The sequence below is a fragment of the Toxorhynchites rutilus genome, chromosome 2 (assembly GCF_029784135.1).
Source record: "Toxorhynchites rutilus septentrionalis strain SRP chromosome 2, ASM2978413v1, whole genome shotgun sequence".
Taxonomy (NCBI): Eukaryota; Metazoa; Arthropoda; class Insecta; order Diptera; family Culicidae; genus Toxorhynchites; species Toxorhynchites rutilus.
Window position 1 is genome coordinate 78,175,660 of NC_073745.1, and position 26,448 is coordinate 78,202,107.

The following is a 26,448-nucleotide window of genomic DNA, read 5'->3' on the forward strand; positions in this document are numbered from 1 at the left end:
TTTTTGAAAACCTCATCATATGGGTATCAGATGAACGGGCTTGACGAGTAAATCACAGTTATGTATGATAAATCCAACCCGCATATGGGTATCGAACGAAATCATATCATATAGTTATTCATGAAAACATTCCATTCGAAATATTTTAAAAACGTTCGGGATACAAAACGGGGAGAAAACTGTGTCGTTATCGAAAACTGCTATATTCTCCCGACTGATAATTCGACATGATCAACATTCTATGGATCAAGTGAAATCAGTTCTAGTGATTGTAAAAAAGCTCTGTATGAATTGATTTCGGAACTGGTAAAGCGATCTACAAATCTTGAGTCAGACGAATTAGTAGCCTAACAAATACTGCTAGATCCACGCTTCAAGCAGCAAGGTTGTCTGTCTGATTCTTATGGACTCGGAAACTACTGAACCGATCGACATGAAAATTGGTATGTAGGGTTTTTTGGGGCCGGGGAAGGTTTTGATGATAGTTTGAGACCCCTCCCCCCTCTCTAAGGCCTGCCATACAAATGAAACACAAATTTCTGCATTACTCGAGAATTAATCAAGCAATTGAAACCACATAAGCCATATGAAGATTTTAGGGTGCAATAAATGTTTTTACGGTGGTTAGACACTTCACCCCCCTCTCTAAGGGGGGGGGGGCTGCCATACAAATGAAACATAAATTTCTACATAACTCGAGAACTAATCAAGCAAATGAAACCAAATTTGGCATGTGGAAGTTTTAGGGTGCAATGAATGTTTTTACGGTGCTTACGCCGTAAATTGGCATGTAGAGGTTTTAGGGTGCATAAATGATTCGATGGTGGTTTGATACTCCTCCCCCTCTCTTAGAGGGGCTGCCATAAAAATGAAACAAAAATTTCTGCATAACTCGAGAACTAATCAAGCAAATGAAACCAAATTTGGCATGTGGAAGTTTTGGTGTGCAATGAATGTTTTTACGGTGCTTACACACTCCTCCCCCCCCCCCCCCCTCACTAAGGGTGGAGCCATACAAATGAAAGACAAATTTCTGCATAATTCGAAAATTAATCAAGCAAAAGGAGCCAAATTTGGCATGCGAAGGTTTTTGGGGACGCGAAACGTTTCTATGGTGAATAGACACTCCTCCCCTCTCTCTGAAGGGGGGCGGGGGGTGATATGGGGGAGCGTGTAGAGTGCCATACAAATGAAGCATACATTTCTGCATAATTCAAGAACTAATCAAGCAAACTGAACCAAATTTGGCATGTGGAGGTTTTGACGGGCAAGAAACATTTCTAAGGCGGTTCTAAACACCTTCCACCTTTTTAAGGGGCATGACAATTGAAAATTTCGGAAAACTCTGAAGGAAAAAGGGATAATTCGGAAAATTAAATTCCTATTTGCTCTACAATTATATAGTGACAAGCGTTGTTAGTCCATTTCATGTTTGCGCTAACGAAATTGATCTTTGTTCGAAAGTGGAAATGGGTTTTCAGATGATGAAACGCACTGTTATATCTTCTCGAGACTCGAGAGAGAAATTGTTCGATTTAGGGCTGTATTTATTCTATCATATTTTCTGTATCAAACATTTATTCCATGTAACGGACAAACATGTTATTTGGAAGTGGTTGAAAAATCTTGAACGAGAATTGTGTCTGAAAATAATCTGATATTATAATGTCGAGTTTTGGTAGAAGTACTAGGAATTTTATAGTGAAAAGTAATTTTAAAGGGTAGATTAGAAGATCAACAATTCTGCGATTGGACCCATGAACAGCGCTTAGTAAGAAAACATGGATATGATAACGAAAAATAAATTTTGGGAGAGACGAAGTTTACCGGGTCAGCTAGTATCATATAAATGTTGTCAACATGTAAATGTGGGCAAACTGCTGCCTCATCCCCCTTTTTTAGACAACAATGTTTGAGCCACATAAATAATGTTTAATTAACCTGTGTACTCTTTTTGGATCCGTTAAAAGAATATAATTTCACTGGGATCCAACTATTATCTCAATGGTTAAAGGGTGTGTCACATCAAATTGCATCACGGAAAAAACGCTGTAGAAATTCGCCCAGTAGACCGATCCTTTTGAAAATTTTAGACAGTAAAATAAAAACTATTAAACAACTTCTGGCATTTTCTTTTTATTCATACTTCGAGCCCAAGTCCGTATGCTCGCACCTTCCTCTTTACCCCGTCCATAAGGTTCTGTACAACGTCAGGTTGTAGTTTTTTTTGAACAGAAATCCATTTTCTCTTGAAGTCCGCCTCCGATTTGACAACTTTTGGGTTCTTCCGGAGGGCCTGCTTCATAATCGCCCAATATTTCTCTATTGGGCGAAGCTCCGGCGCGTTGGGCGGGTTCATTTCCTTTGGCACGAAGGTGACCCCGTTGGCTTCGTACCACTCCAACACGTCCTTTGAATAGTGGCACGAAGCGAGATCCGGCCAGAAGATGGTCGGGCCCTCGTGCTACTTCAATAGTGGTAGTAAGCGCTTCTGTAGGCACTCCTTAAAGTAAACCTGCCCGTTTACCGTGCCGGTCATCACGAAGGGGGCGCTCCGCTTTCCGCAAGAGCAGATCGCTTGCCACACCATGTACTTTTTGGCAAACTTGGATAGTTTCTGCTTGCGAATCTCCTCCGGAACGCTGAATTTGTCCTCTGCGGAGAAGAACAACAGGCCCGGCAGCTGACGAAAGTCCGCTTTGACGTAGGTTTCGTCGTCCATTATCAGGCGATGCGGCTTCGTCAGCATTTCGATGTACAGCATCCGGGCTCGCGTCTTCCCCACCATGTTTTGCCTTTCGTCGCGGTTAGGAGCCTTCTGAACCTTGTATGTACGCAGGCCCTCCCGCTGCTTGGTCCGCTGGACGAATGAACTTGACAAATTCAGCTTATTGGCGACATCCCGGACCGAACTTCTCGGATCACGTCTAAACTGCTTAACTACGCGCTTGTGATCTTTTTCACTGACGGAGCATCCATTTTTGCCGTTCTTCACCTTCCGGTCGATGGTTAGGTTCTCGAAGTATCGTTTTGTACTCTGCTGACCGTGGATTGGACGATTCCCAGCATCCTACCGGTGTCCCGATGTGACAACTCCGGATTCTCGATATGAGTGCACAGGATTAATTCACGACGCTCTTCTTCGTTCGACATTTTTCCAAATTTACGAAAAATTGACAGTGAAGCATGGCCAACGTGATCTATACACTCTTATCTGATTATAAGCGAAAGCTGAAGATATAATTCCAAAAAATTAAATTTCTACATCGTTTTTTCCGTGATGCAATTTGATGTGACACACCCTTTATGGCTTGTCTTCTTACTCTGTGTTGTATTTCATTTAAAAAAATTACTTTTCAATTGCTTCGATGTTTTTTTGAAACGCATTCGTGACTACATTTTGTTCTGAAACATGTTATGGAGATATTTCAAATTAGTTCATCAAATATTTTACCATTTTCAGTTGGCACAGGGCACCATGAGTACAAGTGTAACAAATTTGTAAAACAAACAGTCTCCAGTTGTACCCGGCGATGGCGTTCCAAAGTATTATATCAGCTGGCTAGAAGCATGCATTTTTTTCCATGCAAGGCTATTTATATCTTCGCATAGTGTGCACTTTCCAGCGAACGTGTTGAACAAACTCCTCACGTTTGTTGCTCGTTAATCGTTGGGTACCTGTAGATTGGAATATTATGTGTGGTTTGTTGCAGGCTGTAAAAGTCAGTAAAAGTCACCAAGAAGTGTGCTGATAGACCACTACGGACAGAAGGTTCTGCGATTGAGCAAATCAAACTGACGACTGGGAGGATCTCAACCGTGACTATTGCTTAGTGCGGTATTAGTTTCATGACGACGGTGGTGGCAGGTACTTTGCAAAATGTTCACTAATGCTTTTCTCTCCCACACCGGATTGCCGTTGCCATTGGAGGTAGAATTTCACATGTCGCTATTTCTAGGATTTTACGATACGAACATGACCTCCCGTCGATTAGACGGATTTTACGACCGCTTACAAGCGTAAAAATAATCATACATCGTCTGCACATGTGGCACAAAATAACCCGCAATGATGGCTGTGAATGCACACGAGCTTGACGGAGGCAAAGCCAGCATCATCCTGTGTGTATCGGCGTACCAAACGACAATAATCATCAGGAAATCAGCAGCCCCTGGCAAATTACCAGGCATTTCCGTGCGTACGGATAATCTATAATTTAAAAACACACTGATGCATCGGGTGACATTCGCCTAATTAGCCTAAAAAGCAATTGAACGGACGTAGTATTTTGCTATTTTGTCGCGCATCATGCCGTCATCCGTATCGTAACGGTTCTGATGAAGGCTGGAACGCGATTAAGCTGAACGAAGGAAATAGCGCATCTCCATTCTCAAGGTTTTCGATTGATAAAATTTAAATTTCTGATTTCTTCCCTCATTGATACAACGTTGAAAACAATTTAATTCAATAATCAATATCATAATTTGCCGAGAATAACACTCCACGCAGGTTGTTATTAGCGTCGTCATCATTATATCCCGCATTTCCATTGCATTTCTCCGCTTCGTCTCGATATGTTCGATAGCAGCTGCGCATTACCTCGCGACCATACCCTGTCCATCCAGTGAGTGAATTGAGAAATAAACAAACCGATAAGCCCTCCCTCAATTAGTGGCATCGGTATAACATTAAACAGAGTCACCAGGGAGCGATCATTAGCGGAACGACTGCAAAACAGCTACCGTGAAGTGTCAATTGTTATAATTATCCGCTGTGGGAGTATCCGATTCGCTCCCTATGGGCTTGGGAAATCGAAGATTTTTGCATGGAACGACAGAGATCATGCAGAAGCAGGTCAGAAGTAACCCAATTTGACGGCGTCACATGCACCGACCGACCTAATGATGTATTGATGATCCATTGAACCCGAGCTAGGTTCAGTAGATTTATCATGCTATTTCACATGATACACATCGTGAAAAATCGCAGCCGCAATAATGATAACAATTGAAACAACTGAGCACTACTAGCAGCTTTGAGCGGAACAATGCCAGGGTAGATTGGAATCACAGATTTCGTGATTAATCTAAAATGAGCAGAAATTTCCACACAAACTGAACTAGAGTGGCTCGGGCAGTGACGTTCTACACTGATCGGTTTGATTGCGTATAAATTGAATTAATGTGCGTTTTGCACGCGATTACTACTGATGTAGTTTCTTTTTGATTATTTACTCAATCGTTTGATAAACTCTATTTCACAAACAAAAACCTGGACGAACGGAAAGTATTCGTATCTCGAATGGGTTCGCTGTTTTGGAACCAAGTATGATTACTGGAAACTTCCAATCGTTAACATCTTGCGAACTGGTTTACCGCGCCCAATGTCGAAATTTGTTTTCCTAGATAAAATAATTCGTGGGATTTCCCCAACATTTCTGTGGTGAGTTTGTGATTGCAGCTCTTCTTGTTTCTGATTTGCTGTCCATGTGTTTATCGGTTAGCTGCAGTAGATTGCTAATCGGATATTCGAAAATGCATATAAGGAAAAAGCGGTTAAAATTAACACCCTAAGGAATATGCCCATTTACTTCGTCCACATACTGCTACAATTTCCGTTCTTCGAAGAATATTGTAGCTTAACTAACTGTTGTTTGAGATATCAAACGGTTTTTATTATAAAAAAGTACATTTTTCAATAAAAGAAAATAAGATGTAAAATCGAGCATTTTTTTATCGTGCGGTTAAAATGATCACATGATGGTGGTAAAATGAACAATTACACATATCATGTTAAATGGGATAGATTTATGCGTTGTTCCTTATCTAAATTTGTTTAAATTATAATTGAAATAGTAGGTACATGTATGAATCAAGCAGAGCTTATTCACCTAGAGTAGAAATTAGAATTTACTCATACGTGCGAAAAAGTAGTAAGAAACACATAACGCTTCACATATTGAGGTTTGTTTTTGGTCGAGGTGGCATATTTTTTCAGGGTCAAAGCCACAAAACGAACCCAACATTTGATTAGGTAGATCAGCTTTGGAAAACGTGACATTGTTAGTCGTTATCCAGTGGTGGCTCATTTTGCCCCAAACAACAAAGTAATTTCGAATGCGAATTAATAATTGAAACCAAACAAAATATCTGTTTACCTCTCATTGAATATGTGAACAGTTTTCCAAACTGATGATTTGTCGAAGATATCAGGGCGAATAATTTAAATTTCACGGGAAATTCCTTAAATACGATGCGCACAAAATTACATCAAAATGGCTACAGTGAGAGAAATTTTTGTTTTATTTATTATTTTTTACATTTGACAGTTTCATGCATGCATGGGTGTCTTAAACAGCTTCAAATGTTCTAAGAATAGGATAATGAACAAGTATCAATTTGTTTATAGTTAAATTATTGAAGTTTGAGCACTGGTTCATTTTAATCTCATTTCCCCTAACAGGTTTACTATGTACCCTATTCTTAGTGGCTATGAACTCGAAAACATCCTCTACACGGATGACATAAAGATAAGCAGGGATTCCACTAGCCGCGAGCCGCAAGTGAACTTTCAAAAATGAATACTAAAATGAATTTCATATATCCAATTTTAGGCAATACTTTTAAAGGGGAATACCAACCTGAAGGGCCGAAAAACTTGTGCTTTTGGCGATTATGTCATGTGAGGATTATTAAAATGTTCAAATCTCTTGTAGCATGTCTAGGGTATGTTTGAAGATGTGTTTAAATAGTTTTAAAAGTACTTTTTTTAATGCGCTGTAATGCGGTGTACCCCTATGTGACCTCTAAAACACGGTACCTCGCTGGCGGAACCTTTATCTTGAGAACTATACTGTCGATTTAAATGAAATTTGGCAGTAATAAGTGGAAATGTATTCTCATATAATGTTAAAAAACAGTGTATTAAATAATTTCGTTCTTTATGGTTTATGAGGGGGTCGAGACCAAGGAAACACAAGCGATTTGAACCATGTTTGAAAAGTTTATACATTTTTAAATATCAAAAATTTTTGGGTTTTTGGGGGAAGTGTTTCCACCGCTTGTATTTTTATAGCACACATTTTCTTTTATGTTTGAATTGTTTCAAAGAACTACAACTAACTACGAGCTCAGTGATAAACAGGTTATCATTATTCATTGAGAAACAATTAAGATAGAATTGTCAATGAAGGAAATCATATTTTAAATAAGAAAATAGTCAACCGCAGTCTCGCATCTGCTAGCGAGCAGATAACAGTCTTTCCTAATGCTGTAATCACATGTGATAAATTGGTTCGATACACAGGAATAATGCAGGATATCGCACACCGTTCAGTTCTTGGCCAGAAAGCCAGAAGCGAAACATTGCGTTTGAGGCCTCTGCCTTATGTGAGTTTCCTGCCAAACAGTATGCAGAAAAATATTTGCTCTGCTGCGAAGCAATCAGTTAAGTGCGATTCACATACAACATACACGTCACGTTCACGTCCCGTCACGTCACGATACGTCAATGATTCTACCATGCAATTCTCATGAAAACATTCACATACACCAGCAACGTAACGACCCGTCAGCATACGTTCAATGAAAACGATCGGCAGGGTTTGTAGAAAAGAATAATAGACGGAGACGGACGGCTCGTTTGGTTTTTGTCTGGGCTTTGTGTCTCGGCTTTTGTTTTGATTTGGTTGTACAGTAATTTACATCTACGTCGACATTAAGCTAATTGAACGGATCTGTGATGCAACACGTTTAATTAGACATTTTTACCTCTAGTTGGACATTTTTGTAAACATTGAGTCCGGGGCCCAAATTATGGCCCCACATTGAAAGTCGCCACCAGTCGCAAATGTCCAATTACTGGTCAAAACCGACTCCAATGCGACACTGAGTGGTGCCTCAGCATATCGCTTTATAAGTAACTTACTGTACTTTTTATGCCAACATATCTCTTAGCTCCAAATTTCGGAGTGAAAATCAGAATTATTCTATTTATTATTATTGTTGCATAAAGGTCGGACTACGGGGTTTAAGCATTTAAATAATTGAATTCAATGATTCTCATTGAATTTTTCAAAATTTAGAACTGATTCTAGGCATGCTGATTTGAAAGAGGACATTGCAATTTAAAATTGTTGTAGGTGGCGACACCATGAATAAAATTAAATAAATCATTCGTTTGGCATTTGACGTGACGGTGCTGGTGGAAGCATTGACTGCATGTGTGAATTGGTGGAGACGTTGACGGAACGTAGACGTTCTTCTCCGTAACGTGCTATGTGAATCGCACATTATTCTCTGACCATGAAGTAGTTAACACCAAAAGGATGAAGAACCCAGAGTAATCATTTCCAGCACAAAAATCAACAACAATAACCTTACTGCCCATGTTGGTATAGGAGACGTAAACGACAAAATGAACAAAATCGACTTTTTCGCTGTTTCGCATTCTACATAATGTAATACGTTTGCTCAACATGCAAACAAACATTTTTTGTTCGGAAACATTTGAGAAATTTTGAAAAAACATTTCCGAAAAATCATTGTCCGCAAAACAGACGTAGTTTTATACAGCTTTCATACATCGTTCGAAAATCAACAATTGTCAGTATTATGTGCTATAAGCTAAATCTACATTTGAATCACATTCTTTGTAGAGTCCAAACATGTCTGTCACGATAGTGTCTTATTACTTAGTGTTTCCTAATAGATGAATATAAGATACCATTGAAACGCTGCTCATATAACTACTATTTTCTGTACACGATGAACAAAGAGAAGCAATTGTGTTTTTTAATGTTATAATTACCTAAATTTCTGCATTTGAATCTTCAAGTATGAAAGTATGAAATAATGAAACAATCAGATCAGTAGTAAAATTAAAATAATATTGATTCTTAGCATAGCTCCTCGGATTCAACATTGAATTTTTCCACGTACTCACCATTTACTCATACCGTTGTAGTAAGTCACTCCACCATCTTTTTGCGATTGATCGTGATATCGGTAAATCATGTTTCTAAAATTACCAACATTGCAGATTGCCTTTAAAAATTCAATTGATTGAAAAAAAACACGAACCTGCTTTTCTTATCATATCCCAGAGTATTCTTCAGGAAAAAGTACTATCATAGATTCGCAACAAATCAAGAGCACCTTTTCCAGACATTTCACTAAATTTCTTCTAAACCAAAAAGGATTTTATCTGATAACAACTGAAACTACCGACGGAGACGTTTTGACTATTATCGGAATTGTAAATACTAACGCTACAAACAGAGCAACTTGGTGATTACGTATAGCTATGCGGACAAATGTACATTGAAACGATTGATCGTCCGCATAAGTAGATGTAAGCGTTTTCCAAATGGAAAACGTGTTTATGCTTCGCCCCTATCGTAGTGTGTTTTATTACATCGTTTACAAAACAAAATTGGTTAATTTATCAGTTCTTTTCAGAACTATGTTTTTCAAAAATGTAACCGCTGCGAACTTGAAATTACAAGCACCCAGAGGCACGTTTCCACCGGAGAACCGTGAACTTCCGCTCTCATGTTATCGATTTTCATCGATTTTCATGCTGTCAGGTGGAGAGTGCTTATGTGTTTTTTGCATCACACGTACACTTTGTAGTTGTTTTCATGCGTTGTCAAAAGTGAATTGAGTAAACAAGATATAATCGCATCATTCACGATTCATCAGTCATGCAGCTAGCGACTAGACGGAGGTAGTGGCGAGGTTCCCAGAGGGCTTTTCTCAAGTTCTCAAGTGTGTTGTATGGATACCAGATGGAATGAGCATACTCCAGGGCACTAAAGAACAGTAGAGAATCTTCAACACTTCACCTACGCGGGGAAAACTGAAGCACGCCGACGGATAAATCCAAGAACAGAGAATGCTTTGGTGTACCTGTATTCCACGTATCTGACTACACTACTTTTTGAGAATAGGCAATTTTTTTTTCTAATTTTTTTACAAAAATTTAGAACTCAAAAACTGGTGAAATTAGAAACAATTCTGGTAAAAGCATGAAATGTAGAATTTTTTTTAAATTTTCATAAAAAAACCTTAAAAAATAAATCGCTGAAAAAAAGTTATTTTGAAAATTAAAATTAATTTTTCTCAAAAACGTTTTTTTTTTTAAATTCTGAAAAAAATATGTATAGCCCTTACAATTTCTAACAAGTCGTCCATACATCTGAAGATTGGCACTTTTACAGGGAAAAAGTTTTTCTTAGTTTTCTTTGAAAAAATAACGATTTTGTTAAATGTCAAGATAGCGATATAGTGTATTCGACAAAGTTTAAGATCTCTTTAAAATATGAACTTTTGGTGAAGACGACAACTTTGTATCTTTTATAGTTTCTGGAATATAAGGCATTTTTGTGTGAAGACTCCTGAAAAAATAATATAACGAGTAATCGTAACACTTTTGTGTGTAAGTATTCGCGTTTGACATGTTCTTGACATGTTTCTAAATAGAAAAAAGTTTGCAGAACATGTGAACGCGATAATTTATACACAAAAATGTTACGAGTTACACATTAATAGTGATTTTTCAAAGAAAATAAAAAAAAGTTGTTTTCAAAAAAATTTCCCTGTAAAAATGCCAATAAGATTGATTATTGCGCCGGCTAGTGACCATTCTATCCTGGGTTCCTCGAGTCGAGAAAGACGCACCACGCTAGATATGGGGTACAGACTAGGGAGCGTTGCTGATTAATGGTCAGCTGCATCCCAATACGAAGTATCCTGTGTCGGGCACACGTACAGAGCATCGAAGACTGCAACATACCAATTATGAGAACACTTGTAATACTAACCTCGAGCCAACCGCGAGTAATCGGTTACATATTACTAACATAGTTGTAAGACAAAAATTGTCAAAATATTGGGCTCCCGGCCCCGTCAGGCTAACGCCACATGTGCCTTAATAAAAAATATATTTTGGGAAAAAAAAAGATTTTTTTTTGAAAGAAAACATGAAAAAGTTGTTGTTAGAAAAACTTTTTTCCTGTAAAAGTGCCCATATTCCGAAGTATGGACGACTTGTTGAAAATCATTTACGATATGTTGATCATAAGTAATGAAAAAAAAAAACAAGTGTCAAAGTGTCAATCATGTCGTTATTGCATTTATGTATTGTAGAAATCAGTGCGACTTATCCATAATGATAGGTGACATATTTGCTCCATTTGAGGTCTGAAAAATAAACCCTTTGTTTTTTAACCTTGACCACTAGATGACCCAAACACCTCAGATCGAAGTGCATCTATAAATTATTTTTGGTGTAAAACACATTATACCAAGGTGAGGTAGGACTTCGATTGAGCAAGCAAAACTCGTTGTTTTAGCAATGAGTTCCACCTCGTTGGGTTGGCAATAACATTAGCGAACCATTTCTAGTTCAAAAATTGATAATTAGTTGTCGTAACTGGAACGAGCCATGTGCCGGCGTTGGTTTTCATGACTTTAAGCTCTGGTAGAATTTCAAGTGAACCATATGATTCGAATACCAATCCACACAAATCAGTTTCACCATATGTTATACGCTTGAAATTCAACCCACGATCGGGTGGTTGACAAAGATTTTCAACTTACCAATTGCTTTGATGAAATGCACCAGAGGGTTTAGCACCATTGTGACTGAATGTTTCCGTGATCCGTCGGACAGTAAGAGGAATTATATTGGATGTCACTGTGGTTCACCACCGCTTACTTCTTCCCTGACCTTGAAGTTGTTGGTTAACTTGATCGGCAAATACACTTCAATGTTTGTTATGTCTGAACTACAGTTTTAAAATTCACACTATGTTTCTCCGGTGCGCTTCACTGCTCCACTACTTTTTCGACCCTCGGTAACAATCGCCGCCACTGCTCTCCACACTCTGATGAGATCCACCTGTAAAATCGATAAATGTACGGGGTTAGTTTCGGTGCGTCAAGGAAACGGAAGCTACGTGACAGTCCGCGACAGGGAAGCGCATCGACACACTCGACTTGTGCGCGGGTGACGAATATCGTGCTAATAAGGAACAGCAAGGTGTTAATCGAATTTTGTTTCTGTTTGTGCTGAGAGAACCGGGTTTCAATCTTGTTAACATTTTACACGAGGGGGTTATTTACGCCAATATTTGCTCACCACCAAAATGCATAATATGCGCGACCATTGATGAATAACATTTTTCCTATATTTCCAATACATCCGGTCATTGGCTGCCATGCGCTTCACTGGTTTGAATAAACATCACATTCAATTATTTTTAACCAAAGTGGGAGATAAAAATATATAGTTTCGAGCAAACTCAGGGAAAAAACAACATCAGAAACGGGTTGAAAAATTAAATTCGAATAGGGATGTTCCACTGACAAAAATTATGTCAATAAGGGAGTGAGTGGTAAGACGAACCGGTTTTTTTTCTGTATTATAGTGACTTTCAACGCTTCTGGCTGGTTCGTAACTTTTACCTTCCATTTTGGAAGAATGTCGGGAGTGAGAATTGAACTCGTGATCTTGAGCGTGAGAGGTATGGATGTTACCTCCACGCCAGATCGGCTCCACACGAACCGGTTAAGAATAATTACGAATTGTATCACTGGAAACCTATGTTCTTCGAAAATACGTTGGTATAATATTTTTAGTAGGATAAGAGACGGCCGAAATGCTTGTTATTGTGATCTATAACACTAGCACGAAGAAAAAATATCACCTCCGGTTTCGCTACAGGTTTTGCACGCAACAGCGCTGGAAATCGGCGCGTGTAAATTATTTTGAACTTTTTGTGTGTCATTGATATCCTTGCGCTGCTGAATCATAAATTTGAACTGATGGCCTTCATCAGAAGATACACGCGATCCATCGCTCCCCTCGTGACGAGCCACTGTTATAACATTGTCGTACCCAAAACAGTTGATTAAACACAAAACTGTTTGTATTCATGGTAAAATTTTTCATTCAGAAGGCGATTTTTTGTTTTCAAAATAACTCGTGGGTTCGAGGTCTCCTTTAGCTTTTTTGTGTTTTGTTTGTATCATGGATTAAACTCCACATGTATCGTTCTCTTGGGGCTTCCCCAATTGTAGATATTTAAAAATAATCCCAAGCTAGAACGAAACCGGGCTCGTCTGGAAGTTTCGAAAAAAAGAAACTGCGCATTCGCAGGTACATGAGATGGATGTTTTGCGAACCTTGTTGATTTTGCGTCACGAAATACCGACCTCGACACGCCTCTAGCAACACAAAGAAGTGACTGATACCCAAGTGTGGATCGATCTATTTGGTTATCCAAATTTTGTGTTATTTTTTGTCATTCGTTTCTCATTTGCACCTATCCGATAAAATTATATATTCATTTTTTATGGGACTGTTGTACGTTACAAGAGACATGAGTTCACCACAAATCGGTAAGTTACCTAAAATTTTTGCGATGTCGTTTTTTTTCTTCCTATGATAGCGAAAAACAGGGTAAAATCGACATCCTAAGGATTTCCACATATTTTCAAAACCTCTCATATTTCTGTGACTTCAAAACGTTACGAGTGCGGGTAAAACCAACACCTTGAGAAAAACGAATAAATATTTGCTACAATAATTTCGAAGTATGTACTAGGAGGCTAACAGCAAACAAATGTTTTTTTAAATAGAGACTTATCGAACCTCGTAGCTGATTTGCGAAACGAATGGTTCGGATTCCGGTATATTTTTTTTTATCCCATTTGTTTATTTATTAGGCTCATTAGCATTTTATCGTTAACAGAGCCGAGTTATTATCGTGTACATGTACATATGTTAATGTTTCTATAAATTGTAAATTACACAGTAGTAGTAGTAGCCATTTAGGCGTTAGGTTTTCTGTTCCATTACATTATGGTAAATTACACTGCCATTTAGGCGTAAGGGTATTCTATCTGTTCTTCCATTGTTCAGCAGACCGGACAGCGGAGACAGTTGATATTGATCATTGTTGGGTTATTTATAGAACAGCAGCCCGATGTTTCTTGCAGAGCAGAGCAGTTGTATGGATGAATCGATCTTTTTTCGACCGTGGATCGATCTCCATCGCTGATGATGGTTGCGTGGACGTAGTTATTCTATAATAACACAAAGATGATCAATTGAGGGCCCTGAGTTTGAACTCACGATTGATCCCTTAGTAAGCGAACGCGTAACCAAGTGGCTACGAAGACCCCCCGATTCCGGTATAGAAATGATCTTTTTCGTATTGAGAGGGAGTTTCAATTAAGATCAAGCAGGTGAAGGGCAACTTCCTGCTCCTGGTCTGGAGTAAACTCGGGAGTTTCGATTCCATTTTGCGTAAACATCCACCGGAAATGTAGCCGATGAGCGTTGATGAAGGAATAATTGTCCTACTCAACGTTTTTTTCGGTTGTATTTGTCTGAATATCGGTTCAGCTCTGCCATTTTGTCTTGGAAACATAAACACGAGGCAACTTCAAAAAATAAGGACGCTTTTTTCCTCTCCGTGAAGCACAAGCCAGGTCTCGGTTTTATCCAGAATGGAACTGAAATTTCAAAAATTAACTTTTGAACATCGATAAGCAACAAAACCGTCCGCTGTCTCACAGAATACACCGAACACACTGATCTAAGATGAATTAAGCTCACAAAAAGTAATGATACAAGTAATGATAAACAAAAATTTGACACGGATTGTTTCCAGTTTGTTGATCTGTTTTGTTTTGTTGTTTCTTTTGAGAGAAACACGACCTCAACGTAAGGTCTCGAAACGTAAAAAATAGCAAGTGTGTAAAAAGAGCATCGAAAAATTAAAAAAAAAAATCTTTTAGCTGGAAAAGTCAGGGAGTGTCGGTTTTGCCCTGAACGCGTATATTGATATGAATTTGGTAAAGCATCTCATGCCAAATGACACACCAATCTTACCATGAATGGTAATAGGAATCTTAATAAACTTCATGACTTGGGTTTTTTAAATCTCTGAGGCGGCACCAGTAACAATTGCAATTCAAAATGCTATTGATAATTATGTTTATGGTCCCATCCCTTCAGAGCTTCTTTAGTATTGAATGGCGGTAACGTTCCCTGTGGAACTTTTGCCGTCTCAACGTATGCATTAACTAGCGTCATTCATTAATACTTAGTTGAGATTTCTTAAGTCAAATAACACGGCTTGAATGTATTCCGAGGGGCAAGCTTTTGAATATGCGTGACCAAAGTGCAAGTCGAAGGAAATTTTTTTGACAGAAAATCCCCCGGCCAGAACGGCAATCGAACCCGAACACCCGGCACGATTATATGAGACGCCAACCACTCGGCCACGGGTGCACCCTTCAGAGCTACTGGACGAATTAATTCATTGGAAATTTTATGGTGGCCTTGGAAAGAGATGATGGTTTGCGTGGTTTTTTGAATCCGCTGAAGATGATGAACTTGCTTGCCACCGTTAGAATAACACAAAAGCTGGTTTTATATCGTAAATTGTTTAATTCATGTCAATGTACATTTTGCACTTTTGCACACATTGTTATGTTTCAGTCTGCATTCCGAAGTGCACGACATACACTCTGTCCAACTTCTATAAGACCAGGTGATGATCTTGCTGCTTTGTGCCATTATAAACAAACAATACTTCAACTTATATTCTAGTGTGTTGGTATTGGTGACTACCATACACTGCATGATTTTTATATGTGCGTGTGCAAGCGCTGAGCGTAAACCAAAGTTTTTGTATTTTCCAAGTATCAAGTTTCTGTAAGACCAGTTATATTTTTCCGTTGTTTTAGTTGTTTTGATCAATAAATCTTGAAAATGCCGAAGGGAAAAGTGCTCACGGAGAGAGAAGAAAGACAAATCGATGCATGGATATCGTCACAAAAAAATCACATTCCAGCAAAACAATGCTACTATTCATACCAGCCAGGAAACTAAGCAATGGATTAAGGACCAAAAACAAAAAAAAAATTCGACTGGTCGGCTCATTCTCATGAATTGAATCCTGTTGAAAATCTTAGGGGGATCCTTGTACGCAGAATCTACACTGAGGGAAAACGGTACATCGCGATTGAAGAGCTCAAGGTCGCAATTTCGGAAACATGGAAAAATATCGAGAAATTCGTTTAGCAGTATTTGGTAAATAGTATTCCAACACGAATTTTCTAGGTTATTAGCCGAAATGGCAAGGTGTCCATTTATTGACATGTAAATCAGCCACTCGTTTTGAATTTTTCGTTGATAATCCTTATGAATTTTGAAATGGTCTTATAGAAACTGGAAGCTGAAATTATCATATTTAAGTACAATAAATAAACAAACAACTCTTTTGAACGAAATTGACGTTAAATATACTTTATTCTTAGCATTCAACAATGTGACTGTATCTTGTTGAAAGTTTAACTGTTTGTGTTGCAACGAAATAGAATCAGGGTGGTATTATAGAAGTTGGACAGAGTGTAAGTGCAAAGAATCCGTATCGGAGCAGAGAAATAATTTGCGAAATTCGTATCTACTTGTTGCTTGTATTATGTAGTCTTTAATCTAGAGGGTTCATTGCCTTGAATAAGGTCAATTAAGCGATCAAATAATTAAGCGAGCCTCTCCTAGCCTCAGGGCTGATGTCACACACAGCGGTTTACCAGTAAAAGTTATCGAGTTGTTTTTTCCCGCAGTGGATAAACGTTGTGATCGCAGGCGTTTGTTTACTTATGTTCCAGAACCATCATCTGTGTCTAGAATTATGGTCGGGAGAACTTAATTCAAAAGCAATCGTTGGATTTCGATTGTTTTTGAATAACGTTCTCTTTTAATGCTCTTCGTTGCCTCATCGATATTATCCTTGTGCGAAAAATTGCCGATGGTTGATCGTAATCACTTTTATTTGTCTTTCCCGACGTGATTCTACAAGTTTTCACTACAAACACATAATAAAACTCACTAAGAAAAGTGTTCTCACATTTTTTACTATATTCCCGCTTTGTGTCTTAAGTGAAAATGCCGAATAAAGAGCCTGGCTGGGCAAGGAAATAAAAAGTCAAATGACTAGCTCTATGGAAAATATTGTATAGGGTACTAAAAAGAAATTTTGGCTTTTTTTTACCATATAGGGATTCAGAAGCTATAGATTAGTACTGGGAACAAAATATGGTAGCATAAAACTTTTTTTGGTACCACGCAAACATTTTAAAATTCTGAAAAAAAATCACACACACCTAGAAAAAGCGGAAAAGGTCACAACTGTTAGTGACAATTCTAAACCGCCAGAATTTTGAATGTACAATTTTTTAAATATTTTTTCAAGAAACGGTGTGTGTTACTACAAATTCCAGTGCACTGGTTCTATTATCTATATTTTATTTACCGCCTCAATTTAAGTTCAAGCTCAATTGTTCAAGCTATAAGTAAGCTCAATTGACTCGAATATTTTCGATGAAAAAAAATATATGAGTAGATCATACATTAGTATATCGAATGTAATTCGACTGTTCGACACACCACATTAGCACTTTTTGAACACTCTTTTCTATCGCCTTCTGAGTACACATACCCTCTGACAACGAAGGATTCCGGCAGACTGAGGCATCAAGAGCAAAACCTTCAATTTCGGTGCCCATATTTTGCTTTCCACTAACTCACTCGGACACTAACTATCCATTAGGCATAATGATATTCCGTCGGACAACAAACGGCCGGACGGAAAGTTATTTTAGCAAACAATTATGTTCCTCTTCTCAGAAGAATAATAATGTCGAGCAGCGCTGTACTCGCATCCTGTTGTGGAAAATACCCACCTGCGACTTCAGCTTTGTCTTAAACGGAGGTGAGAGAATAAGTTGCCTGGCTGAACGGTAACCTTGAGTGCAATTTGAACTTGCATTAGTTTTGTTTTGTTTTCCAAGAATTAGAATGGTTCGAAAGCAGAATGTTAAAGTTGAAAGCGTTCGAAGATGATTAGTTCGTTTTTAGGTTTAAGCTTTGGGAAAGCCGACGTTGACTGTAATGTCGATGATTGACGGCGTCAGTACTGCAATAAGTGATTGTGCGATGAGTGTGACATACGCCCCAGTTGCCATGTTGGATTCTAACTTCGTTAGGATTTTCTGAGACGGAAAGTCTCTGTACTGACAAATATGTTGAAAATTCAGATTGACAGAGTCCAGGTAGTGTCACCAGGGCCCGAAATCTTCGAAGGTAAAAAATGAAGACCTACTCTACTCTCAGTAGCGTCCCTTCGCCTAGAACTGCTTCGGCAGTCACTGTCAAGAAAAAGTGACTTGACTAGAAAATGAATTGACTAGCGCTGACTAGCGAGGATGACTGGTGACTAGTCCAGTCAGTGGTTAATTAACTGACGCGACTAATGAATACAAATCTGCCTCTTCATTCAACTGACTTCATTCCACACTTCCATTTCCCCCTGACACTAATTTTATACCCGCGTACACAATCTTATTTTACGTCCATATAAAGAGGAACGAAAACTTGATTTCTGGTGCAAAAAAATAGTTACCCCATCAATGGGCGGTTTATTGTCTACCCATCGTGAACTCAAATCAACAAACTTAGATATTTATCAAGTATGCTGTAAAGGTCCTCGCGCTAGTATTGATAAATAGCGAGCAAAATAGCGCACACACAGCACGCTATTTTATACGCGTTAGTAATTTTCGTGTACGATACAAAAAAATATAGCTCACCTGTAGCGTATGTCAAACCACGTTGAATTCAAACATCGATGCATGCATAATGATACATGGGAGAGAGAGGAATGAATTCGTTTTGGGAGAAGTCACTTCAAAATGCAATGAGTCCAAATTGACTGGGAAGAATGAAATTATATAGTCGAGTCGGTAGAGGGAGATAGCGACTAAACGCCCGATTGACTGTTTAGTCGTTTTGGCGGAGAAAGTGCGTGAAGAAGCCAAAAGTCATTTCCGACTGAATACGGATATAATCAGTTAGATAGTCAGCTGACTATCCTCAGTTGACTATGACTATGCCGAGCTCTGAGTGTCACTATACGACGACAGTTATCTCTAACGTGGTTGAGAAAAAGTGGCGTTAATTGTATAAGGAAAAATAGCGCAGAAAAAAAATAGCATTCAACTTTTCTGAGAGAATTGGATCGAGGTGATTACAACAGAATTATTAATTGTCTATTAACACTATTAACACAAAATATTCAGTCATCCGAAAGTATTCGAGTAAACTTGCTAACGGTTTTTTGTTTTACGAAACTAATGATTTCTAATGTGGTCAGTTGCGCTGGTGAAATAGTGGAAGTAGGAAAACTGGATGTAGTGTTGTTCATATTTTTTTTCAATAAGTAGACACAAATTAAAAGCTTGCTCCGAGTAAAAACCTTTCAGAAAACTGATGCGAGCCTTTAGAATTGGCAATTGAAAAATAATACGATAGCTTCCCTAGGTATTTAACAGTCGAACGTTTTCTCAAACACATCACAGCAAATTGACCATTTTGGCTCACCATTATTTTCATTGAGAAATGGTATTTGATGAGTATGAACGGGTTGGGCGAGTCTTTATAACAAATGATAGATGACATAACATAGATGATGATGTTACATCATTGAAACTTTTGTGTCAAAGAGATAATTCAGTAATAATTTCGGTGTTAAATTGCTAGAACGGATGGGAAGTGGAATACAATTGGATGATCCCAGGTTTGCCTTTTCAGAATCACGAAGGGCAAGGTTATCTACCGTCGCTTCTGTGAACTGGATCGGATTGATCGACTGAATGAGAACATTAACCACTAACGACCAAGCCGTAAAAATATTTTTTTTGGCGAATGCCATTGGTGTAATTTTGATTATCGAAACTAAAGAAACCCCAATGTGCAATAATTATGTTTTTCTCATCTTCCATTTTCCGGAAAATGACTGTTCGAAAAATCGAACATTGGCCGAAACCGCCACTTTTCTTTTGCAAGTACCAACATGCTGTGAATTAAAATTAAACTTCAATTATCAAATATACGACATCCTTAAATTCATTAATTTTACATTCCGGGACGAACAAGCACAGGTGGATGAAAATTTCTAAGTATAAACCTGAAATAATTCACCTATGCTGAGATGTGACCTTTCTTAGTTCATGTAGTTTCAACTTATTACCGCTTTTCCTTTTAAACGAAAGCTGTTGCTGTTATTTTTATTATTGGTTAAGGAGAGATTTCAATACTTAAGAATTATTTCTTTCCGATTATCCATTTCCCGAAAAATTGAAAAAATTTCAAAACCTGTAAAGTATAAATACGCTGCGAAAAAACAATGACATTGATGGTTAGGGGATTATTATTCAATTGAATAGAATCATCAATAAGGTTTTCTTCATCGATGAGATCGTCTATCGAATCCGGCGGAAACATGTTCACACCAGCAATCTCATTATAATAATCGTTCCACGAACTGGTGATTACATCCAGCTCCTCCGCACACGAAATTCTATGGATCGCCATCACCTAAAGTTATTACGGACACAAATGTAACTTTTTGACAATATTTGGTAAATTCATCGATACTTACAAACATTCTTAATCGAAAATGCAAAAATACGTGAAAAAACCTTACGTCTTCCATAGTCGACCATAGACGTCGGCCAACGTTCGATTTTTCGAACACTCATTTTCTCCGGCTGTTATTTTCCTGCAGGAGGCTCAATCGTATGATTTTTGCCGTACCTCTCAATGTGTGTTCTTTCATCAAAGCAATACTGTAGAAAAGTTCACATATTTTTTTATTCTAATGGTTTTTTTTCATTGAAATTGAAAACACTTTCCAGACATACTGGTTTTAAATCATATTTATTGTCCAATAAAGTCATACAAAGTTGAATGAAATTGATGATAAGTGATAGCTGATAAATTAAGCTATCTTTTGATACAAAAAACATTATCATATGATTGCTTTCCAAAGACATGAAAAATTATCGAAGTTGCTTTTCGATTTTTCGAACACTTGGCACAAAATGGGTTAATGAGCGGTATCACGATAACGGTTTGTAAGCATATTTGAGATACCAACAAAGTACATAAAAGTTTATCCTAATATTGACATAACATTTACTGTATTCCATTAAAGTATCGTACGGCAATGATTATTCAAAACTGCACTAATTTTATTTCTAGTCAAGTCGCTACAACATAACAATGTGTACATTATGATGGGTGATTTTTTTTGCTGTTTGGTTTTACAGCGCCCTGTTTTTGGCGCACGGAGATCACATGTGATTGGTGATATGGTTCAAATGTGTAGTTCTCATTGTAATTTCATCATGGAAGATTTACAAACGCACAACGCTTACTAATCATTGAATTTTATTATTAAAATTAATGCTCTGTTAAAAATGTGTTTTTTATTTTATCGAAACACTGTTTTTGGCAAAAAGCACATTTGGTTTTGACATGACTTTGACATGTGGTTTCAGCAAGACGGTATCACATGTCAGACAACACATGAAACGATGAACATATTGCACACTGAATTTGGTAAACAATTCATCTCTCTTTTTGGACAGGTGAATGCTATTTGACTCCGTTGGACTACTTTTTGCGAGAGTATTGTCAATGCCGATCAAGTAATACAAGATAACATCACACGTGTTATCGAAATTCTACCAGACTGTATGCGTGAAAAATACTCACATTGAAGCACACGTATGGATCATCATAAAAGTAGTCGTGGGGAGGTGGCGGTAATACCGACATGTGAAGAAGAACTTCAATTGTATCGTGTTTCTCAAAACTTAAATGCAATTTATTATAATTCAATACACTGTTTTTCGAAATAAAAGGCCAAATGTTTTACTGAAAAGTGTTTTTCAATGTTTTTCACTTATATTAAAACAGATCGGAAAGTAGAACATTGTTTTCGATGCAGGTAGTATGGACATTAGAGTGCAAATGAGTGTAAGGAAAAAAGTGTCCTTCGAACTTTCAAACGGGACGCAAAGGCGTCAAAGTCTGAGTTTTCTAAAATCCTAAAAATAATGAAATCAGGGTCTTCAAAAAAAAAAAAAATTTATTCCAAATGGCTTCGATTCTTCTAGCTAAAGTTGTCTCATTGGCACTCGGTCGTTATTCCATCTCAAAAGTAAATTTTTGACAAAAATAATTTTTCGAGATAATATTTATTATTCTTTCCATATTATAGTGAGAGGTTTCTTTCACAATTTCAATTCCATATATATTTTATAAACGGTTCAAATCTGGAGAATGCGTTGACCGATCCAATAATTGCATTTTTTTTGTTCAATGATAGTTGCGTGAAAACCGAACTTCATCAGAATGCTACGCCCAAACTAGCGTTGGCAGAAAACATGTCATCTTTGACAGAAATGATGCCATTTAGTGTGCTGGAGAGTCAAATGCGCAAATAATGAGCCGTTTTAAAAACTTAAAAATGGTTTGTATGTATGCGTGCAGACATCTCTTTCTGTTTTCTTTTTCATTTCATTTGGGATTGTACATAAAAAAAAGTCCACACGACGTCAATGGGGATTTAACCAAGGCTGGCTGGAATGCAAAGCTATTTTACACAACCACGCTATCCACATGTCTAATGATGCTTCAGCAGTTGTTCAGCAAATACGTGATAATACTGCACCTGATTATGAAATGAAGTTGGGCAGTGTTTTCTAAGAGTAAAAAAGGAGCGCATGAAGAAGAACAATATCTATCTCGGTCTGGGCCGTGTATGTGGCAAAGTATGCGGAAAGCTTATTTGTCTTTTGATTCGCTCGCTCGTATTAATCTTATATTGATGTACCATGTATATTATACAAATGCTTACCGGTATTTGTGAGCCATGACATTTTCTGCTATGTTATGTCTCATTTGATGTCATAAATTGTGATGACAAAACATGAGCTAAAAATCAATTTTGGGTATACTGTTGAATAATGAACTACCAGAGATCTTCTGAATAAAGCAAAATTAACCACTTGTATACCAAGGTAAGGATAGTGTTAGCTAAATAAACCACCAAAATAAACCTCAATGAACTATGGGTGGCAGTGAACTGTTGTAAGTTATGTTTCATTTGATAGCGAAACGAAAAATGAAACGACATTATATTAGAATATAACGAACTTTTGAACCTAACTGTTAACTATTGTAGATGGCCCGGGAAGACCGTTGGTTTGCTTGCCTTATGTTGCTTGAGATGTGTCCAAAGCCAAACTCAACGTGGATATTCGAACATAAATACGAGAATCTCGGCATTCTTTGGTTTCCTTATATCGATGTACACAAAAACACCGCAAACAAAACAAAAGTTACTCGTTGAATTATTTAATTGATTGGCCGCTTGTATTTCACCTCAAGAAATTACTAAATGAATTTTCCGTCATACCATTTAGCGTACATTACAATAACGATTTCGCGAAATATGCATTTGAAATGGTCCCGATTTTCATTACATGTATCATCTTGACGTATGATGGATACTACAAGACTGGTTCTGTACTCTATGTGATGACGCCAAACCTATTAGGCCCGATTAATTCGCAATGCTTGCCATTTATTTTTTGAAGATTATTTCATGTAGGGAAGATGCAGAAACGGGACTTCCTGCGGAATATTGATTCCCGCGAGAATGCAAATTCAATCGGACTTTATTCACTATCGTCGCAAAGACAGATAAATTTTAGATTTTGATTCATATCATCACCGAGTCAGGAGGAGTCATCTAGCGGTTTCATTTGAAAGTGATCACATTTAGACGTAGGACTGCGTCAGGGTGCCAAATCAGAAAACATGTCGCATCTTAATAAAATAGTTTTAACGATCACAGCTATTTTTGCTGCTGATGGATTTTGATAGAATTGGAAATTTGATTTACTTGATATACATCACGATTCCTTAATCCGGGCCCAAATTAACGAAAAATTGAAAATATTCTCATTTTCCATTATGTCTGTTTTGATAATTTCTATTCATTTTATCTATTATTTTATCCGTGCAGTTAAAAACGAGTAACGAGCCAATGTTGCAGCGGATACAATTTTATATACCACTGTGAATCAGGTACACATAAATCGCTCGCTCGAAATACGAATGCAGTGTTCGTTCTACGGATACTGTGGGAAGAGGGAATATGTTACTTAAGCTCCGCTCGTTTTCAACTCTTTGGGTATAAATAAACCTTTAATGATTTTAAAAACAAGTTCCAGCTAGTGATCCAAAAGAAAGTCTTTTCTGATGCTGATGTCTAATTACGGTTTTATTCGATACGAAGTCTAATTGCACACAGCGTTTCGATTTTCATGTCGCTTGGTGGAGAACGCTTCTGTAATTGCGCTTCACACGCCCACATTGTTTTTGTTTTGACGTAGGACTACGTCTTTCATTTCTATACCGGGGTGTAAAATCAAAGTTTCGAAAACGAAAGCGTTACACCGGAGACCGAGATTTTGGGCGTTAATAGCTCCTAAACAACTGAACGAAATGGTATGATAAACACTTCATTCGAAAGATAAAATGTTTACGCGTTCTATACTTGTTACTTTTTGATCCAAAAACTCGTTTCAATAGTCTTAAAATTGCTTTCAAAACAGGCTATTGAAATCACCAATCGGTATATAAGCGAGCGCCGCTCGGAAATCCACTCAGTTCTAATTGAACAGCGATTGGAGCATGTTGTCGCTGTTGTGGTGAAGCTCTTCGTTTATCATGAAAGCGCGGATGAACGGTGTCACCAAGAGCCTGTTTGTGCACCTTAGGCCAGACATGAATCCATCAGGAGGAGAGTGATGCCACAAACGGTTCCCCGGGAAGATCTCGAAGCAGCCGCTACACACACACACACACGCGCGGAATTCTTTCCGTTTGTATGCCATTCAGCATCGAGAAAGATCCGGAAAATAATCTGCCAGTTCCTCTGGGAATTTAAATATACATTTATGTGAAAGAGTTTATTTGAATGTTTTCTATCCATGTAACACTGTGACCAAATATGTTTCAATCAAGTGCTATTAACAGATGGTTATCGAGTTAGCATAAACCACTGGTGGGCTTCCAGTATCGAGGGAAATGTGGAAATATCTAACCGTTACTGAAAATAATCTGCCAGTTCCTCTGGGAATTTAAAAATACATTCATGTGAAAGAGTTTATTTTAATGTTTTCTGTCCATGTAACACTGTGACCAAATACATTTGGTTTTGTGATTTTTCAATCAAACGCAATTAACAGGATAGCTTCTGAAGATTATTCTTCCCCATCAGTAGGATATTTCCGTATCCAATATTGTATGCGCCCGCAATCGATTATTGCTCAGTCGCCGAAAGTTCCGAGCTCAGAGAGTTCATTCCCCTCTAGTTTGCCTTCCAAATTGCCATCGTAAACCACGCCTTCTCTCGATTCAATCACGCACAAAAAGCATACTTAAGCGATATTCTGGGGGTGAGACGCATTCATTTTTCGTGAGGACATCGACAAGACAACATCGTTGCTGAGGATGCTGGACGGCGAAGGATCGAGATCTGCCCTGAAACGCAAGCAGTTTGTTTGAAACTGTGAGGGAGCACAGAGAAGCCGATCCTTCAGGAGAAGAGAAGGTGACCATCGAAGCAGCCGCTACACACACACATACACGCACGGAATTCTTTCCGTTTGGATGCCATTCAGCATCGAGAAAGATCCGGAAAATAATCTGCCAGTTCCTCTGGGAATTTAAAATTACATTCATGTGAAAGAGTTTATTTTGATGTTTTCTATCCATGTAACACTGTGACCAAATATTTTTCAGTCAAGTGCTATTAACAGATGGTTATCGAGTTAGCATTAACCACTGGTGGGCTTCCAGTATCGAGGAAAATGTGGAAATATCTAATCGTTACTGAAAATAATCTGCCAGTTCCTCTGGGAATTTAAAAATACATTCATGTGAAAGAGTATATTTGAATGTTTTATATCCATGTAACATTGTGACCAAATACATTTGGTTTTGTGATTTGTCAATTAATCGTAATTAACAGGATAGCTTCTGAAGATTATTCTTCCCCATCAGTAGAATATTTTCGTATCCAATATTGGAAGCATAAAACCTTGTACCTCCAACGTAACGCTCTCGTTTTCGAAGTCCCCCAAATATTCAATAATTCATTCATTCAGAATGGATTCAGATTCAACTTCAAACAAAGGATCACTGAATGAACGATAGTTTTACGTCACCATTGGGGTTATACCATAGATATAACCCACTTTCTGTTTTTATTCGTTGTCATAGGAAGCGTGAATGGAAAAGTAATGTGGAATGATGGTGCTGGTGGAATAAACATATAATTGCATGTGACCGAGTGTGTGTCAACTGCCAAAAAGATCGCCGCAATAGGCTTCGCGATGAATACTCAGTACAATGCGTGCATTGATGTAGTGAAGCAAATTGCGACATGTAGCCAGCTTTTTGTATTGACCTCGTGAGCGGTAGAAGTAATCGTGTACCAATCATTTTCG

The 26,448-nt window shown here is 37.9% G+C and overlaps 1 protein-coding gene across 2 annotated transcripts in view; it reads right to left on the reverse strand.

Moving 5' to 3' along the window:
* Window positions 1–26,448, reverse strand: part of LOC129768129 (sialin-like) — a 41,250-nt gene that overhangs the window by 11,053 nt on the left and 3,749 nt on the right. For both annotated transcript variants that reach the window (XM_055769568.1, XM_055769567.1), the window contains exon 2: window positions 11,602–11,902. In XM_055769568.1, coding sequence (XP_055625543.1) covers window positions 11,602–11,641 — 40 coding nt within the window. In that variant the 5' untranslated portion in view covers window positions 11,642–11,902. The remainder of the gene's footprint in view (window positions 1–11,601; window positions 11,903–26,448) is intronic.